Raw genomic sequence first — 19,768 nt, forward strand, 5'->3', positions numbered from 1 at the left:
AAACGATTAATCGCGGTTAATCGTTGCAGCCCTAATACTCCGAAAAACAGGCTTTATCATCTTTATGTAAATAAATTTCCTATTTTTATCTTCTGATTTTGGTGTGAAATATAAGCACAATTCGGTTGAATCAACCATATGAAATAAAATAATAAATCAACCATATGAAATAAAATAAAATAATAAATCAACCATATGAAATAAAATAAAATAATAAATCAACCATATGAAATAAGAGGCACCTGAAATCATTTTTATTGACTCACAATAACTCAATTAAAGGGAAATAAACAGTATTACATTCTTAACCTTCTTCCTCCCACCACATCTTTCTTTCCTTTCTTTTGTGTCCGTCAGTTTTATTCTTCTGCCCTCGAGGAGCAGCAGGTTCATCACGGACGGATTGAGTCTTTACAGTTCTCACAAACGCTCCGGTCTTCTGGCGCTGATGAAAGCCGCAGTGTTTCCTCTTCGGCACGAACTCCAGCGCCTGCTTCCAGCTGCCCGTGTCTTTAACCGTGGTCAGGATGCGGATCATCTGATCCAGGGTCAGATTCTTGGCGCCCGAGTCCCAGTCCAGATACTCGTCCAGCGGGAGGCGCGCCGTGGCCAGCTTGAGGCGTTTGGCGTTGGCCAGCGAAACGCCCGAGTGAATGGAGCGGTCCACCATCGCGCCCACGACGTACACCTTCCCGTGCTCGAAGGTGCGCAGGACGTTGTGCGAGTCGGCCGTGAGGTAGACCAGATCCTCGCGGGGAAACACGTCCACGGGGCGGCGCGCGGTGGCCGTGATGAGCAGCCGTTTCCAGGTTTCCTCTCCGTAGCGTTTGAGGAGCTCGCGGTGATAGGCGCCCCCCGGCTGCAGGCCGCAGAAGTGCAGGTGAAACGGGTCTGCGGCGCGGCGGTTCCAGCCTTCCGTCTCCAGCAGCTGCGACACGGTGTTCTCCATCTCCCGCCGCGTCATGTGCTGCTCGTAGCTCATGTCGTACACCAGTGGCTGGCCGAAGCGCATGGCCTGCGCCGCCCGCCAGTTCTGCAGCCGATCCATGGAGCTGTTCCAGAACTTCATCAGGAAGGTGTTCTTGAGTCCTTCTCGCTCCTCTCGCTCCTCTGTTTCTGCGTCCGTGTCCCTCTCCGACTTCTTCTTATCCCGCTTCTCCTTCTTGGAGATCTTGTGCGCTTCTTTAATAGCGAGAAACTTCAGGAACTTCCTCTTGGCGGATTTGGTGGTCAGCGCGGCGAGATCCTCCAGCTGCTCGTCCGTGATGTTCTTCGGAACAAACTTCCCGGCCTGATGCCACATCTCCACCAGCTCGCGGTTGACGTCCAGCGCTGACGGACTCGGATCCAGCGCCTGAGATTTCATCACGGACTTCCACGCGTCCAGGTCCAGCTTCTCGGCCGCATCTTTCCTGGCTGTCCGGGTGGTGCTGATGGGTCTGACGGTGAGGAGCGTCTGAGTGCAGCTCCGTCTCACGGCCAGCGAACACGAGCGCAGAAACATCACGCATGCCTGGATCACCTGAAGAAGCAGGAAAAGAGGCGGAGTTACGTTACAAACACCATCACTATATGAAGTCTTGAACATAAACAACATCTGCAAAGTTACGATGATCAAAGTTTAATGCAAAGGGAGATATTTTCTCTGTTAAAGAACTACAACAAACAACGAGCTTCTGGGTTAGTGACATCACAAACCCCAATATTTGCATAAACCCCGCCCCCGAGAACATGTAACAAAGGGGGCGGGGCCATGTTGGGCTGCTTTAGAGAAGAGGAAGAGTTGTTTTTGTAAATGCCGTCATTTTACGCCGGACTGCTTCACAAACGAGGGTCAATTCAACACAAAAGATGAACATGACGGCACATGCTAGTGGATGAGTTGAATCAACTCCACAGCAACTACATCAATTTATCCACTAACCATTCAGAAACGTCTAAAAGTTGTAACTTCTTCCTGAGTCTCTCCATCAGTGTCGACTCCGGTTTGAACAATGTAAGGCTGAACACTTTCCTCATTTTGGCTGCGTGAGATTCTCCAGCTTTGTTGTTGTTGAGCTGTTAAAGCTCCGCCCTCTTCTGGAAAGGGGAGCTCATTTGCATTTAAAGGGACACACACAAAGGGTGTGTTTTTGCTCACACCCAAATAGAGTCAAATTTGACAAGCTATAATAAATGATCTGTGGGGGATTTTGAGCTGAAACTTCACACACACATTCTGGAGACACCAGAGACTGATATTACATCTTGTGAGAGGAGCATTATAGGTCCACTTTAAGTCTTGACCAGTCTTGGTTTTAGATGACAAACTTGTAAGACTAGTCTAAGCAGTTCATGCAACTAGGTTCTCTCAAAGTTCTTCCACTAACATTAATAGAACATTTGGTGAAAGTAGTCTTTAATAATGTTCTCTAAATGCGAGCACAAAAGCATCATGGAGCGTTCATTGAACGTTTGAATAACGTTTTTTTAAGGGGGGGACATTAAGGCAAAAACACTGTTTTTTCAGACACCTGTCATTATTTTACAAATTTTTCACTTTTTGGCTTTTCATAAAGTGTTTTTTCAGACTGGTGGAAAGAAAACATCCAAAATACACTTTTAAGTGTTTATTTTATAGCACTTTATCAATTTGTATCAACAGATTTAAATTACAGTAAATATCTTTAAAGGCCGTTTTCTCGAAATGAGTTTTTTCTCCTGCTCTGAGTCAGAAATCTCCACTTCAGCAGAACTTTACAGTTTTATTTCTGTCTATATTCTGAAGATTTTTACAGAGGGATTTGGTGATATATATAATTTGCCTGATTTTATACATTTTATTCCTAAAAAAATGGTGAAAATTATTATTTTTTTTTTGGCTGTTGATAGAATTTTCTGATTTATGGAGTGATTGAAAGATATCCAATTTCCGTTTGAATTTAATATGTCAAAAAAATGTAATGAGAATTTTGAACCTGACATCATCCAATTTTCAGATTTGCGTTCTAGAAATGTATGCAAATTAGTGCATATTTAATTAGATAACACCTCATTTACATATTTAAACATAACTTGTAATACAAAAAAAGTTGCAATTTTTAATGTAACCAATAAGCTGGGGAAGTATAGTGATATCTATTAGTTATTTTTTTTGTCTCGCCTTAAATGTTGCTGCTGGTTTCAGAACGTTCAGAGAACATTCAAAAGTAACGGTTTCCAGAATGTTTGAAGAATGATACAATGTAATGTTCCCTTAACGTTTTTAGAACATTTAAACAACTGGATGTTCGTTTAGTTAAATTGTCACATCAGTAAAATGCGATTGGCGCAAAAAATGTATAATAAAGACTTAACAGAAACATTTAAACAGCAAAATGACAATAAAAATAACTATTAATTATAAAACAGCAAGATATCACGCAAAAATACTGTTCTGTTTTTGGGTATAATTCACAAAAATATTCCAAGACTCGTTTGAAATTAAGTGAAAATTCAGCATTTACGGCGATATAACAGAACTGTGACAACTAGCCACGATCTCCTCTACATCTATTATAACATGCACACATATCACAAAAGCAAAATCAATTTACCATCAGCAGTATTTCTGTATGTTCCCTCAGAAGTCAGTAAGGACACACGCTGCTGCTGTCATGTGGATGTCTGTGTGCAACAATAAAAAAAGACCGTGCTGATGTCCTTTCGCTTATCTTTAATAATTTGATATTGTAAAAGATGATTGAATGCCATAATGTGAAGTTATTCATGTTATTTAAAATAGTAAAATAACTACTATCACTAATAGTAACACATTTATGTTGCGTTGCAAAGGATGTAGGAACTATTGATGGGGTTTCTAGTCGGCTCATATTTAGTGGTGCACCATCACACACTAGTAAACATCCGCTAGAGTTCACGCGCGTTAAACTTGTTAATTTTGTTTATAATTCTAAGTTTAATCGTCATGAGCTATTTCCTTCCTAAACTGTCGTGTAAAAAAGACATCGATGACGCGATTAAAACAGTCGCTGAGAAAGTTTTAGTGCTGCGATTCGGCAGAGATGAAGATTCCGTGTGTTTACAGCTGGACGAGATCGTGAGTTAATATGATCTTTATATTGCCTTACTTGCTCTATATATCACCTCATGTAGAGTATTACAGTAAATAATTCGTGTTGATTGACAGCTGTCAAAGACGGCTCATGATCTGAGTAACATGGCGAGTGTTTATCTGGTGGATGTGGACACGGCGCCGGTTTATACCAGATACTTCGACATCAGCTTCATTCCCTCAACAGTGTTCTTCTTCAACGGGCAGCACATGAAGGTCGACTACGGGTGAGGATTGACAAAACATCATCATCTGCCCTCCGTTTATGAAACATTTTAGCAATGCGTTAATCATGTTAGAAACATGTTAGCAGTTAAATCAGGGTAGAAACTTACTAGCCGTGTGTTAAAACATGTTAGCAATGTGTTACATCATGGTAGAAACATGGTACAAAAACATACTAAATCATGTTAGCAACATGTTAAAACATGTTACATGCTAGAAACATACTAAATCATGCTAAAACATGTTAAAACATGCTGGGAATGTGCTGAAACATGTCGGAATCATGCTAGAAACATACTAAATCATGCTAGCAACATGTTAAAACATGCTGAGAATGTGTTGAAACATGTTAGAAACATACTAAATTATGCTAAAACATGCTGGGAATGTGCTGAAACATGCCAGAAACATGCTAGAAACATACTAAATCATGTTAGCAACATGTTAAAACATGCTTGCACCGTATTAAATCATGTTAGCAGTTACATCATGGTAGAAACATGCTAGAAACATACTAAATAATTCTAAAACATACTTAAAACATGCCTGCACTGTACTAAATCATGCTAAAACATTTTAGCAATGTGTTAATCATGTTAGAAACATGTTAGCAGTTAAATCAGGATAGAAACTTATTAGCCGTGTGTTAAAACATGTTAGCAATGTGTTACATCATGGTAGAAACATGGTACAAAAACATACTAAGTCATGTTAGTAACATGTTAAAACATGTTACATGCTAGAAACATATTAAATCATGCTAACAAGCATGTTAGCAATGTGTTAAATCATGGTAGAATTATGTCAACATTTTAAAACATGTTTGCAATGTCAATCGTGTTAGAAACATGTTAGCGGTTACATCATGGTAGAAACATACTAGCTGTCTGTTAAAACATGTTAGTAATGCATTACATCATAGTATAAACATGTTAGAAATATGCTAAATCATGTTAGCAACATGTTTAAAACATGCTTGTACCGTATTAAATCATGTTAACAGTTACATCATGGTAGAAACATGTTAGAAACATACTGAATCATGTTAGCAATGTGTTAAACATGTTAGAAACATTGTAGCAGTTACATCGTGGTAGAAACATAGAAGCAGGGTTAAAACGTGTTAACAGTGTGCTACGTCATGGAAGAAACATACTAAATCATGGTAGAAACATGCTTGCAACGTGTTAAATCATGCTGAAACATGTTAGCAATGAGTTCATCATGTTAGAAACATGTTAGTTACATCAGAGTAGAAACATAGTAGCACTGTTAAAACATGTTATCATTGTTACGTCATGGTAGAAACATGTTAGAAACATGCTAGCAATGTGTTAAATCATATTAGAAACATGCTGACAGTGTGCTGAAACATGTTGGAAATATGCTAAATCATGTTAGAAACATGCTAGCAATGTGTTAAATCATATTAGGAACATGTTATTACCATGTTAAATTATGTTAGCAACGTGTTAAATCATGTTAGAAACATGCTGACAGTGTGCTGAAACATGTTGGAAATATGCTAAATCATGTTAGAAACATGTTTAAAACATGCTTGCATCGTATTAAATCATGTTAGAAACATGTTAGCAGTTACTTCAGGGTAGAAACATGTTAAAACATGTTAGCAATGTGCTACATCATGGTAGAAACATGTTAGAAAAACATATTAAATCATGCCAGCAACATGTTGAAACATGTTAGCAATGTTTACAATGTGTTAAATCATAATAGGAACATGTAAAATGCTAGTAATCTGGTCATTCATGTCAAAAACATGCCTTCGATGTGTTAAATCATGATAGCAACATGTTAGCAACTTGGAAAAACACGTTAGAAGTGTTTCAGTATGTTTGCAACTTTGAGTAAAATCATCTTTGAGTAAAATCTTCAAACTTCAAGCTTTTCAAAGTGAATTCAGACTTTCAGAAAAGGCTTTGTCAAGCCAACATCACAGTTTCCTCATCTAGTTTCCTCTTCATACATATCATAATTGAATCCGGTTATTAATGTCACTCCTCTCAGATTTTGATGTATTTCCACACATTCAGATCTCCAGATCACACCAAGTTTGTGGGAAGCTTCAAAACCAAACAGGACTTCATGGATCTGATTGAAGTGATTTATCGCGGCGCCATGAGAGGAAAACTGATCGTCCGAAGCCCGATAGACCCGAGAAACATTCCCAAATATGATCTGCTGTACCACGACATCTAGCAGCAGTAATGGAGTCACTGATGGAGACTAAAGAGAGCTTTCAGACGTGTGTCTGAGCGAGAGGATGGAGAGTTTCCTGTGGAAACCAAAGAATTAACTATTTATTACGCTTGTTTTGTGTCCTGACATTTTTATATGATGTTTAAAATAAAGCACATTGACTCACACTGAGCTGTACAAGATTCATGACCATTTTTTTTCTATTTAAGGTATTTTGTAACACTTCTTGAAATTATCCCTAATATATTTAAAGCTGTAATAATTATTTTCACAAGTATACAGACGTTATTCACGTACAATATGCTGTTGTTTAATGTTAATGATATGTTAATGTTGTGCACAAAAATACCTTATTCCAATTAAATATTTTTAAATAGCATTTATGTTTCTGTATTGTGTTATATTTTGTTAGAAAGTGTTTGTTGTAAGCCATGATTAATGTTTAGCTTATTCAAATTTCCATTTTTAGAATGGGAGTTTGCCAAGTCATCATTTAAAGGTGCCCTAGAATTGAAAATTGAATTTACCTTGGCTTAATTGAATAACAAGAGTTCAGTACATGAAAATGACATACAGTGAGTCTCAAACTCCATTGTTTCCTCCTTCTTATATAAATCTCATTTGTTTAAAAGACCTCCGAAGAACAGGCGAATCTCAACATAACACCGACTGTAACAGTCGGGATCATTAATATGTATGACCCCAATATTTGCATATGCCAGCTCAAGGCATTAGACAAGCCAGTATTAATGTCTTTAATGTATTTAAAGGGGCAGCAGTCTGAATCGGCGCATATTTAATGATGCCCCAAAATAGGCAGTTAAAAAATTAATTTAAAAAAATCTATGGGGTATTTTGAGCTGAAACTTCACAGACACATTCAGGGGACACCTTAGACTTATATTACATCTTGTGAAAAAACATTCTAGGGCACCTTTAAAGAGTTTATAATTAATGTATTTATTCATTTTTTATTTAATTTATCTGTGCATTTGTACACTTTTTTGAAAAATTAAGTTTAATTTCTTCTTTTATTCTTTAACCTTATCTTTAAAACACAAATCCCTGTTTTTTTCTTATTGTAATCTTTATCTTTACCTTGACTGACTCTGATTCGGAAAGTGAAAAGGGTCGATGCAAACAGCAGATGGCAGTAAAGCTTTACTAAAGTTTCAGATCCAGTGTGAAGAAGAAGAGGAAGAGGAGGGCCCTGTCCGAAATGGCGCACTTCATGTGGACTTTCGGTCTCGTGGACTTAGATTGCGTGTGCTCACCGAGTCTACGAGTCCGTAGGCCGTTCCATTCAGCATTTTAGCGCTCTGAAGTGTGCTCAGCAGCGCCCCCTTTGTACCCTTGAAGCGGTCTTCCGCGAAGCCCGCCTAGATTCAGGCTCCGCACACTTTAACTACCCAGGAATCCTTGCGAAATGCCAATCAGACAACGGATGAGAGGAGATTTCGCTCAAGAGCAATTGATGACATGGCTGAGAAGAGAATAGTGTAGGTATCATTACGGTTTGTAAAACCTAGATGTACATTTTACCAGTTGCTACAGTTTATACAAACATTATAACACAGTGGTTGATATCTCAAACATAATAATAGCATGTTGAATAATTCGATCGCATTATAATTCATTAAAGGTGCCCTAGAATTTTTTATAAGATGTAATATAAGTCTAAGGTGTCCCCTGAATGTGTGTGTGAAGTTTCAGCTCAAAATACCCCATAGATTTTTTTTTTTATTAATTTTTTTAACTGCCTATTTTGGGGCATAATTAGAAATGAGGCGATTCAGGGTGTGTGGCCCTTTAAATCTCGTGCTCCACGCCCACGGAGCTCGCGCTTGCCTTGAACAGCATAAACAAAGTTCAAACAGCTAATATAACCCTCAAAATGGATCTTTACAAAGTGTTCGTCATGCAGCATGTCTAATCGCGTAAGTACAGTGTTTATTTTGATGTTTACATTGATTCTGAATGAGTTTGAGGCTGTGCTCCGTGGCTAAAGGCTAATGCTACACTGTTGGAGAGATTTATAAAGAATGAAGTTGTGTCTATGAATTATACAGACTGCAAGTGTTTAAAAATGAAAATAGCGCTGCTTGTCTCTGTGAATACAGTAAGAAACGATGGTAACTTTAACCACATTTAACAGTACATTAGCAACATGCTAATGAAACATTTAGAAAGACAATTCACAATTATCACTAAAAATATCATGTTATCATGGATCATGTCAGTTATTATCTGCCATTTTTCGCTGTTGTTCTTGCTTGCTTACCTCGTCTGATGATTCAGCTGTGCACAGATCCAGACGTTAATACTGGCTGCCCTTGTCTAATGCCTTGAACATGGGCTGGCATATGCAAATATTGGGGTCGTACATATTAATGATCACGACTGTTACGTAACAGTCAGTGTTATGTTGAGATTCTCCTGTTCTTCGGAGGTCTTTTAAACAAATGAGATTTATATAAGAAGGAGGAAACAATGGAGTTTGAGACTCACTGTATTTTATTTCCATGTACTGAACTCTTGTTATTCAACTATGCAGAGGTAAATTCAATTTTCCATTCTATGGCACCTTTAAATAAATAGAACCGAATGTCAGGGCTTTACTGAGTCAAGTATTTATATTTAAACCTGTAGATTCATCTGAAACTCACGCACATGTTTATTATGGGTTAAAATTGTAATCTTAGCTCAAATTGAACATTATGTATTATTACAACTGTATACATTATTTAAATAAGCATGTATATATTGTCTAATGCCCAGGTGGCATAAGCAAAAGCAGGCTGTGTAGTTGAAATGGAGATAATATTTTGCCTGTTCTCAATGCTAAATATTATAATATTTGTATTAGATATTTGTGATATTTATCTAATAAAGGGACTCTTCTACTACGACTTCGGAGCGCAAAAATATGATTTCTCTGCATGGCAAGCCATCTCGCAAACACAGTGGTAAAAACAACAACAATAGGCAGCAGCATATTCCCCGAACCTGCAGCTCCTGTCAAAAAACAACCAGAGCGTTATTTCCGGCGTGACGATCGAGTCTGTCCCAAAAAATACCTCTCAATGCGCCCTCGTGGAGTCGCGCCAAGGGCCCTATAGGTCTGCACTGCATGACGTCACCAAAGTGTGGCCTCTGAGGAAGGCCACAAGTCCGGAGTGTGCCATTTGGGACAGGGCCCAGGAGAAATCTCCCGTCAGGATTTCTGTCTCAGTCTTTCAGGTTTTGGAAGCATAAACTCTCTCTCTCTTCTTCAGTCATGTAACTTCATTATTCAGTCACTGTTAAAGTTCTCCGTTTGTCTTCAGCAGGTTTTGTTTGTAAATGTCGTCAGTCGGATGGGTGTGGCTCAGTATTAATAGAGAAATAGAGATAGAGAAATCAGAATTTAGTTGGAATCTACAACAATATGAAGAACTATTCGAAAATCTCCCTGTTTTTATTTATAATCTGTGGTAAGTGTGTGATTTCTGTTGATTTTGAGTTTAATTTTGAGAACTTAGTAAACACTGAACCATGTTTCTTTGTCAAAATATCTATAATGTTTTTGTCTGTTAGCTCTTTTGTCTTGATTCTTGATGTGAGTTTAATCTCTGATTGATGTTTGTGTTTGTTCTGCAGTGTTTGGAGCTGATGGAGGTGATGTGAAGATAGTGTCAGTGCAGAAGGGAGATTCTGTCACTCTAGACACTGGTTTAACAGAATTTAATCATATAAATTGGCTATTTGGAGATTCATACTCATTCATTTCTAAATCTGATGGAAATGAGATCTCATATCCCCTCAATGACACTGAGAGATTCAGAGACAGACTGAAGCTGAATAATCAGACTGGATCTCTGACCATCAACAACATTAGAATCACAGACTCTGGAGTTTATCATCTAGAGATCAATCATGACTATGTGACCTCAAACAAGAAATTCAGAGTTGCTGTCGAAGGTGAGGACACTTTTTACTTTTCAGAATAAATAGTTTTACATGTTTTTAGACGGAATTAAACAAGCAAATACAGTTATAATGTGTTCATCAGTCTTACAGTGTTGTAGTTTCTCAATATCACAGTCATGCTGTTGTTCTGTATATAATCACAACTGTGATTGGGCCGCAGGTGATCACATGACTGATATTCAGAACAACCCATTTTGATTTTATACCACAGTACTATAAAAATGAACAGTGACTGACTTACATTTGATTTCACACACATTATGAGCAGATATTTTTAGTTTCATGCCACCAGTAGTTATAACTCCAAAACAAGTCAAAGCAGGATCAGTCGTTCTGTAGAATAAGGAAATGAAACTGAACATAGACAGATTTATGATAAACGTTCCTGTGCTGTTATATGAAATAAGATCCTCGTGGCCAATCAGAGTAGTTTATGATAGATATTCATTGCTACTGTAAGTATTTTAAAGTAATGATTGTTAATCAGATGTCTGTGAAAACTAATGACTGTCTGTCTTTATCTATACAGGATTTGTGTCTCATGGTCCTGTAGCAGCAGTAATTGTTGTCATTCTGCTGGTGTTAGCTGTTGTTATCTATTGCTGTAAGATTTGTAAAGGAGAAAGGCAAAACGGTGAGTATTACAGCTGATACAGCAAGAGAAAAATAATGAGCTTTATTGTGCTGAAGTGGATCATGGTCAAAATCACTTCAGATTTTCTTCTCATTCTGACGTCTGAACAGCAACTGAACCTCTTAAACACCAGATACAACATGCTGCTACAGCCTTAAATATCTATGGGTACACATGACAAAACATACATCATCAAATACCTCCATTTTTACGGTCCACATCACAAAAACTGTTTTCAAATTCTTCAATTTTTTTCCAAAACACTAGAGTTTTAAAGACTTCTCTCATGTGCCAATTCAGGTTCTTTTTCTTGTGTCTCTGTTTCTGTGTGCAGCTGTGACAGATGAAGAGAAGCCTGAATCCACCAAAGAGGATGTTACAAACTACCAATCAGCAGCAGCAGAGGATCCAAATACAAGATATTCAAAGTTGGTGAGTTGGACATGCTGCCAAAACTCTGAAGATCCAGAAAAGTTGTAAAATTAATTAATTTAATTCAAATCTTGAGAAGAGATATGATTGCTTTGATGATGAACAGATTTAATTTAGACTTTTATTCAAATATAAACACACAGCATAAATGAGTACATATCCTTTTAAGATTAAGATTTTTATCTTAATTTAAGATGTTTGTTTCAAAAATGAATTCAACATAATCTAATATTTTGTTTGTCCTCCTTGATTTTTAGGAAATAACTGGACTATATATGACCTCCACATCTTCTCTAATTTCTATGATTTTCCTTTCAGGTTCCAGAGGAAAAAATGCAAATGAATTTTAGAGATTCCATTGTTGAGTGAAGAAGATCCGAGTTCAGTATGTTAAGGCTTGTCCACAAGTGCCCTATCAAAACATTTAGTCATTTTTACACTCATGACAAGAGAAGTTTTCATTTATCAGACTGTATATAAGTGTTCATGACCATCAAGTGCCAAATTCAGTCAATGTATGTTACACTTATTATATAAACTTCTCGTCTAAGTTCAGATTCTTACAGTATTTTGATATTTTTAATACTTTTTCAATTATTTTTTTGTTTCTTCTATAGACATTTTTCCAGAGTAAACGATAACTTCTGATTGGATGCTCTCCTGTTCCGGTCTCCATAGGAACCCGTTCATCTGTTTTCAGTGTAGCTTCATGTCGTCGACACACTCATTAAACGTTGACGGGTGAAACACTGACACAAGACGGTCATTGAGACACTGTAAAGTGATGGCGCTATGGAGCCATGTGCTTTTTAAACAATTTAAAAGGTTAGTTCACCCATTAATTACTCACCTTCATGTCGTCCCAAACCTCTAAGACCTTTGTTTGTCCTCAGAACACAAATTAAGATATTTTTGATGAGATCCGAGGGTATCTGATCCACACATAGGCAGTACTGGTAAGTTTCACAGATTCACATCGGTATAAAAATGTGTGCATCAGATACAAGTCGGCATTTGTATCGCGATGCATCGTTTCTAACATATTTGCATCAGTAAAAACTGATTTATTTATATATAATTATTAGTAGATGCGCTATACTTTAGAAAGTGACAATAATTTGTGACCAGTAATTTATACGTAGATTGATTTCTCCTCTGTAAACTGTTTCTCAAGCGTGTTCTCTCATCACACAACACTACTGAGACCGAGGCGAGTCCTGAGAGTCACAGAATATAGATTAACATGACACTACAGTGTTTGTGAAAGGGCCATGCGTTAGAAATCAGAGGCACTTAATTTATGATTTCTGAACCAAAGAAACTATGTACTACTATCGTATGGTATAATGTATGTCTTAATGTAATACTACTACTATTACTATTACTACTACTACTACTGCTTATACTAGTACTAATAATAATAATAATTCTAACAGTAATTTGCGGGGAAAAAAATTGAAAATGAGTTGCATAGCATCATATTTTTTTTCCATTGCATTGTATTGCACTGAATCACGTTGTGTTGAATCGAATCGAAATCGGATCGCACTGCACCTTAATCGCATCGTTATCTGCTTCATATGTGTCTTTAATGTATCGCCGGCCAATACTGAAACAGAAGCTCTGCAATGGAAGAAATGTAGCAGAATGAAAATAAAAGTCCACATGTTCTTGTTCAAGAAATTATAGTAGTTGTAGCATTTCTGTTGTAAAGAAAGGGTCAAATATTAAAGATTAAATGGACATTTGAAATAAATGTTGTAAACTAGTATTAAAGAAGGATTATATCGCATTGTAAAGTGTAAAAACAATCGTCAGGACACTGTTGTGTAAGCACCTTAATAATCGTCTTAGTAGTCATATGCTATGCTATATACGCGATGGGCGCCGCCATGTTTGTTGCCATGTATTGTCACTAGTACTTGTGTATTTAAATGTCTGAAACCTGAAATAAACATGTGTTGAAAACACTAAATAAGTGTGATAAATGGTGTGAGTGCAACCGTCTCTGGGTGAATTACTATTGTCTAGTTTTGGGTTTTGTTCATGTTCTTGTTTTCATGTTCATGTTTAGGCTATACGGAGCCCCGCACGTCACCCATAGGAGAAAAAAAAACAATCCGTGCCGACGGTTTATTAATCCGTTCCCTCAGTTACCGTGCTCACGGATTCTTAAACTGTTCCCTCGGTTTAACAAATCGTGCCCACGGATTAATAAACCGTATCCATGAATTTCCAATCCGTGCGCTCAGATTTCGCAAACCCTTGGTTTTTAAATCCGTTCCCACAAATTCACAATCCGTTCCCACGGTTTTGTAAAAACTGACGGATTTGTCGCCCCGCCTCCAATCTTTGCCGGCAGATTCAACCAGGATGCAATAAACTTTATTTTACTTTATTTTACAAAATGGAGAATTTCCTGAACTTCCATTCACAATTCATTTGAGAATTTCCGTTATTTTTATCTTTTAAAGTCCATTTTGGGTAAAAAGCTTAGTATAATAAAACCACCAAAACAAGTCTTCATGTTAAGACTGAATAGTACACAAACATTTCTAAAACTGTAAAAAGTTTTTTTTTTTTTAAATAAAGCATTCATTAATTATTTTATGATAAACATACTGTCTTAAGTGCACTCATTTATAGTCATAAATAATAAAAAATAAGGAATGAATTAAAATAATTAATAAAAAAATACATTTAAATAATAAATACAATAAATAATAATAATAGTTGTTGTTGTTGTTATTATTAGCCTATGTTACATTTAGGCTACATGCATTTAGAAGAAAAGAGGAACAAAGAAATTAAAAGTCAGTCATAATACACAATTCCAGGTTTATTGGGCAATAATAATAAAGTGCTAAGATTATCACAAATAAACACAAGATTTTAATTCTTATAAAATCGTTGTATTCCGCTACCCGTTGCTATAGAGAATCACTGCAGTTAATATAATTTGATGAATAATACACAATAAAACAATAAGATTCGTTGATGAAAAAAGGTGAAAAAAATACTATAGTAATTTATAGTAAATACTATAGTGTTTTTTAACCATATATAGTAACGTACCTGAATTAATTTATTGTGGTAATTCTATAGTTGCTGTGATAATATAACAACTAGTAATATAAACAATTACTTTACCCGATATTGAACTAAGTTTTCTACAATATACACTGCAGTTTACTGTAGTAAAGTAGGCCTGTACTATGTTCTTCTTCTAAAATGAATCCGTGAGTACAGTTTTTACAAAACCGTGGGAACGGATTATGAATTTGTGGGAACGGATTTAAAAACCGAGAGTACGGTTTGCAAAATCTGAGCGCACGGATTGGAAATTCGTGGGTACGGTTTATTAATCCGTGGGCACGATTTGTTAAACCGAGGGAACAGTTTTTAAGAATTCGTGGGTACGGTTTATAAACTGAGGGAACGGATTGCAAAACGGATAGTTTTTTTTCTCCTATGGGTGACGTGCGGGGCTCCGTATGTTTATGATTTCAAGTCTTTTATTTTGTAGTTTGATTCTTGTTTGTGTTCCCTTGTGTCACTTGCCCATTGGTTGTCTTAGTCATGTGTTCCTTTGTCATGTATTGATAATGTAATGTGGTTGCTCTGGTCTTTGTTAACAGCCGCTTGTGACACCTGCTGGTGAGGATGACTAACAGCAGATGGAGATCATGATGGAGCGAAAAAAAACTTGTTGAATATTTTAAGTTGTATTTTTAAACAGACTGAAAATGTTGAAAGTGAAATCTGAAAGGTGAATATGAATCTTCAAGTTTTTAATATTGAAAACGTTTTGAATTGCTTTGGATAAAAGCGTCTGCCAAATGCATAAATGTAAATGTAAATGAATACGACCACGTTGAATTTCAGCCTATAAAAATACAAGCCCTAAAAATACATTAAAATGCAAGCATGGTTAATGCAATGCACATTTTTTTTTCAATTAATGCAATTCAACAAGCTTTTTATTTCAAAAACATTTGGCATTAATAAACTTAGTTTTCAAGCGCACTTATCTGAAGCTTTTCTTATCTTGAAGGTTTTGCACCATGCCTGTCATCATAGTTAGGCATTTCAATTCACTAACTTGCAATTCGATTCGATATCAGTTATTTATGGATATACTGTATATCTGGTACAGTACAAGGCAAATTTTCTCAAGAAAAAAAAAAAAAACTCAGCTAATGCTTTAAAATATACATGGGAATCAGTTGGTACTACAGTAATATTGAAGGTTAAAATTAACTGATTTGTATACAAACTTAAATAAAAAAAATTAAAAATGTAAGGATAAACCTTTAAGGACATTTTTATAATAGGCTACAAAAGTTATAATAGGCTTTTTTAAAAAACATTTTTTTTAAAAAATTATTTCTACTCCAAAAATATAAACATTTAAAGGTACAATTTTTAAAATTTTTGCAGTAAAATATCCAAAAACCACTAGGCTAGTGTTATATATTTTGTTCAGCTGATTACTAACAATATCTCTAATGTTTTCAACTACTTGTAAATCATGAGAAAATTCCCATTCTAAACAGTGACACGGGGCAGTGCAGTCGCCTGTCAATGACGTCAGTTACCTTTGTTACCGCCTTTACTGACGTAGAAACCACATGACAACAGTGCCGTGGACAAATGCGGAAGTAGTGTCTAGCGTCCAGCAAACCACAAGCTTGCTTCAAGCAGTTCCTTATTTACTTCTTGCACGTTTTATGGTGGATTGTGTTACTTATTTATGGAACATAATTACTGTTTACCATCTGCCGCTGGTTCTGTCGACAAGGACAGCTCCCGTAAACTCATGACCGGAAAAGCGGAAGCGGCGCCGGCGACTGTGTCATAATAAAAGTCCCGCTGCTCGTGAGGTGTGTGTTGATCAATCGCTCCAGCTCCTCGTTCAGCTCCCGCAACACTCGGTCCTGCTCTGCTTCATACTACAGTAACGTTAATAATCACATCCATGAACATGAGTTCTTCCAGACTCCAATCCCTATTCTTTTGCACCGTCCGTTGAGATGGAGACCACATGTCCCAAGTTTCCGCTCTAAAACTTTACGTCATCAAACTACGCCTTTGTTTTGAATAGGCTTCTAGCGACCTCTAGCGGAAAAAAATATCACAAATTGTACCTTTAAATGGTGGCTGTCAACTTGACGGATTTATTCAAACATGCATTATAGGCTATTAAAGAACATTAAAAATTGTATTATGTTGCATATTTTCAGCTAAATGCTCCTCTCGAGAGTTCATTTTTCTAGATGACTAATGAGATTATGGTCACTGAATATGTTTTTCGGAGATAAATGTGACGTTACGTGACATTGTTTACAAGCTGTTATTAACATCTTTCCGCGGTTGAAACACTGAACAAGCCATGATACGGATTTCGTCAAGTTATACTGTATCTTTTAACATACCTTCAGATGTTCATTCATGTTTATTTCACGCTGTAACTGGAGGAGAGGATCGGTTCATGCTGCTGCTTCTCTTCAACTGAAGCACACATTAAAGAGCGCCAAAACAGTATTTATGTTTTTTATTTTGTAACATTTCAAACGCATCTCTTTCAATGGGGCCAAGATTTCGATTAAATTTCATATTTAAATCACCAATGAAATCTTACAACAATCTCCTAATGTGCCATTTCAGCTCCCTCTTGTGACTGAATATGAAAACACATATAATCTTACAACACCCTCGTGATGTCATGACACTGGGCTGAAATATGGATGATCTAGAAAATATGTTTGTGCGAAATGTACTTAGCCGAGTAGCCTACCTTTTTTTAAATAATAGTAATAATAGTAAGCAAATAATAATATATTTTGTGTCCTGACATTTTAATATGATGTTTAAAATAAAGCACATTGACTCACACTGAGCTGTACAAGATTCATGACCATTTCTTTCTATTTAAGGTATTTTGTAACACTTTTTGAATTATCCCTAATTTATTTAAAGCTGTAATAATTATTTTCACAAGAATACAGACATTATTCATGTACATTATGCAGTTGTTTATTGTAAGATTTTGGTCATATTTTCAAGTGATCATGTTATTAAAGATGGACTAGCCTTAGTAAGATAACAAATTAAACGAGATTTGTGCATTTTGTTTGTTTTTATTGTCATGTGTGAGTAACATAATGTGGTAAATGTGTTATCCTAATTATTAAAAAAAAAAAAAACATTTTTTGCAAATTTCTGGAAATCACCACCACAAAATATGTCATTTTAATCGCAAAAAAACAACAACACAAAAACAATAAATAAATTTGGGAAATCCTGGAGGGACTGTCTAATAGATCAAGACTGTTATGGTGTGTATGATGATTGATTTTTGACCCTTTGACCTACATTAATTGTTTCAACGATCACATGACTGAACAATAATGAAGAACTTAATGATTGCACTTTCATATCAGAAATTGCTGATCAAACAAACTATCTGCAAAATCAGATAATATTGTCTAATGTGTTCTGTGTTAAATAATGTCTCGGCTTAATATTGTAAAGCAGTAATTTTATATTTTTACTATATTATTTCCTGATTATAAATGCATTTCATATGATATCCCCTGATGAACATCTTTCTCTGTGTGATATATCATATTTCTCCTGTAATGTTAATGATAGGCACAAAAATACCTTGTTATTCCAATTAAATATTTTTAAATATCATTTATGTTTCTGCATTGTGATATATTTCATTAGGAAGTGTTGATTCATTTGTTGTAAGCCATGATTAATATTTAGTTTATTAAAATTTCTTTTGTACATTTTTTTAGAATGGAAAGAGTTTGCCAAGTCATCATTTAAAGAGTTTATAATTAATGTATTTATTCATTTTTTTATTTAATTTCTCTGTGCATTCCTACACTTTTTTAAAATTAAGTTTCATTTCTTCTTTTATTCTTTAATCTTATCTTTAAAACAAAAATCCCTGTTTTATCTTTACTTTGTCTGACTCTGAGAGTGAAAAGGGTCGATGCAAACAGCAGATGGCAGTAATGCTTTACTAAAGTTTCAGATCCAGTGTGAAGAAGAAGAAGATGAATCTCCTTCAGGATTTGTTTCAGTTTTCCAGGTTTTGGAAGCATAAACTCTCTCTCTCTTCTTCAGTCATGTAACTTCATTATTCAGTCACTGTTAAACTTCTCCGTTTGTCTTCAGCAGGTTTTGTTTGTAAATGTCGTCAGTCGGATGGGTGTGGCTCAGTATTAACAGAGAAATCAGAATTTAGTTGGAATCTACAACAATATTAAGAACTATTCAGGAATCTCCCTGTTTTTATTAATAATCTGTGGTAAGTGTGTGATTTCTGTTGACTTTCACTTTCACTTTGAGCACTTAGCATTAGCTGTACTTCATTAGCATATCATGAAATCGTTCAAGTTCTCCCCTTTTGCATTTGCTGTTTTGTTCACTTAAAGTTTTTAAAGACACAGATGCTTTTTAAGCACATTCAGTACAAACACCTTCATTCAAAGCAGCATTTTAAAATCTGACAGACAGTCGGAGCAGTTGTTCACTTGTTCACTCATTCTGTAACTGCTGTATAGACCATGTCAGTTTAGTGACTATATCAGCAAGAGTCAACAACAACTGGAGAAATATCATATTCACACATGGAAATATGATCCTAAAATAAGTATTTAAAACAAAATAAAAACACTGAACCATGTTTCTCTGTCAAAATATCTATAATGTTTTTGTCTGTTAGCTCTTTTGTCTTGATTCTTGATGTGAGTTTAATTTCTGATTGATGTTTGTGTTTGTTCTGCAGTGTTTGGAGATGATGGAGGTGATGTGAAGAGAGAGTCAGTGATGGAGGGAGATTCTGTCACTCTAGACGCTGGTGTTACTGAAAAACATAAAATTAATAAGATACTGTGGATGCTTCGAGATGATGGCATTGCTGTAATGCATGAAAATATCCAGCAGTTCTCATATCCCCTCACTGACACTGAGATATTCATAGACAGACTGGAGCTGAATGATGAGACTGGATCTCTGACCATCAACAACACGAGAATCACAGACTCTGGAGTTTATCATCTACAGATCGATCACATCACTGAAGGGCTCTTAACTGTGACATTCAGTGTGACTGTCTACGGTGAGGACACTTTTATTATTTGAATAAGTTGTTTTCAAGTTTGTTCTTCATCACAGTT

At 36.1% G+C, this 19,768-nt stretch overlaps 3 protein-coding genes across 7 annotated transcripts; 2 read left to right on the forward strand and 1 right to left on the reverse strand.

Moving 5' to 3' along the window:
- Positions 1 to 243: 243 nt before the first annotated feature.
- trmt10c (tRNA methyltransferase 10C, mitochondrial RNase P subunit) lies at positions 244 to 3,648 on the reverse strand. Its single transcript, XM_067403205.1, has 2 exons — positions 3,576 to 3,648; positions 244 to 1,522 (listed from the first exon to the last, which is right to left on the reverse strand). Exons 1-2 carry the CDS (start codon positions 3,576 to 3,578, stop codon positions 305 to 307), a joined length of 1,221 nt encoding a protein of 406 aa, XP_067259306.1. The 5' UTR covers positions 3,579 to 3,648; the 3' UTR covers positions 244 to 304.
- Positions 3,649 to 3,836: 188 nt separating this feature from the next.
- txnl4b (thioredoxin-like 4B) lies at positions 3,837 to 7,414 on the forward strand. The gene is made up of 3 exons (XM_067403206.1): positions 3,837 to 4,078; positions 4,169 to 4,320; positions 6,373 to 7,414. The coding sequence occupies exons 1-3, from the start codon at positions 3,947 to 3,949 to the stop codon at positions 6,536 to 6,538; spliced, it is 450 nt and encodes a 149-aa protein (XP_067259307.1). The 5' UTR covers positions 3,837 to 3,946; the 3' UTR covers positions 6,539 to 7,414.
- Positions 7,415 to 9,706: 2,292 nt separating this feature from the next.
- LOC137032966 (uncharacterized) lies at positions 9,707 to 19,505 on the forward strand. 5 transcript variants are annotated; one of them, XR_010896771.1, is made up of 8 exons: positions 9,707 to 10,011; positions 10,178 to 10,498; positions 11,037 to 11,141; positions 11,476 to 11,573; positions 11,892 to 11,958; positions 12,191 to 12,398; positions 15,212 to 15,342; positions 19,378 to 19,505. XR_010896771.1 is itself a non-coding variant. In XM_067405016.1 (6 exons), exons 1-5 carry the CDS (start codon positions 9,966 to 9,968, stop codon positions 11,940 to 11,942), a joined length of 621 nt encoding a protein of 206 aa, XP_067261117.1. In that variant the 5' UTR covers positions 9,707 to 9,965; the 3' UTR covers positions 11,943 to 11,958; positions 12,191 to 12,573. The 5 variants fall into 5 exon arrangements, 1 of the variants encoding a protein (XP_067261117.1); XR_010896772.1 differs by having other exon boundaries at positions 12,252 to 12,398; XR_010896773.1 differs by having other exon boundaries at positions 11,892 to 11,953; positions 12,252 to 12,398.
- The last annotated feature ends 263 nt before the right edge of the window (positions 19,506 to 19,768 follow it).

Source organism: Chanodichthys erythropterus, chromosome 12 (genome assembly GCF_024489055.1).
Source record: "Chanodichthys erythropterus isolate Z2021 chromosome 12, ASM2448905v1, whole genome shotgun sequence".
Classification (NCBI taxonomy): Eukaryota; Metazoa; Chordata; class Actinopteri; order Cypriniformes; family Xenocyprididae; genus Chanodichthys; species Chanodichthys erythropterus.

What these genes read in the sequence shown, in the direction of transcription:
- txnl4b (XM_067403206.1), top strand. Translation starts at nt 3,947, where the DNA reads ATGAGCTATTTCCTTCCTAAACTGTCGTGTAAAAAAGACATCGATGAC. An exon ending in GTTTACAGCTGGACGAGATC is followed by an intron (nt 4,079 to 4,168) that starts GTGAGTTAATAT and finishes GTTGATTGACAG; the next exon opens with CTGTCAAAGACGGCTCATGA. An exon ending in CACATGAAGGTCGACTACGG is followed by an intron (nt 4,321 to 6,372) that starts GTGAGGATTGAC and finishes CCACACATTCAG; the next exon opens with ATCTCCAGATCACACCAAGT.
- LOC137032966 (XM_067405016.1), top strand. Translation starts at nt 9,966, where the DNA reads ATGAAGAACTATTCGAAAATCTCCCTGTTTTTATTTATAATCTGTG. An exon ending in ATTCAGAGTTGCTGTCGAAG is followed by an intron (nt 10,499 to 11,036) that starts GTGAGGACACTT and finishes TTATCTATACAG; the next exon opens with GATTTGTGTCTCATGGTCCT. An exon ending in TAAAGGAGAAAGGCAAAACG is followed by an intron (nt 11,142 to 11,475) that starts GTGAGTATTACA and finishes TTCTGTGTGCAG; the next exon opens with CTGTGACAGATGAAGAGAAG.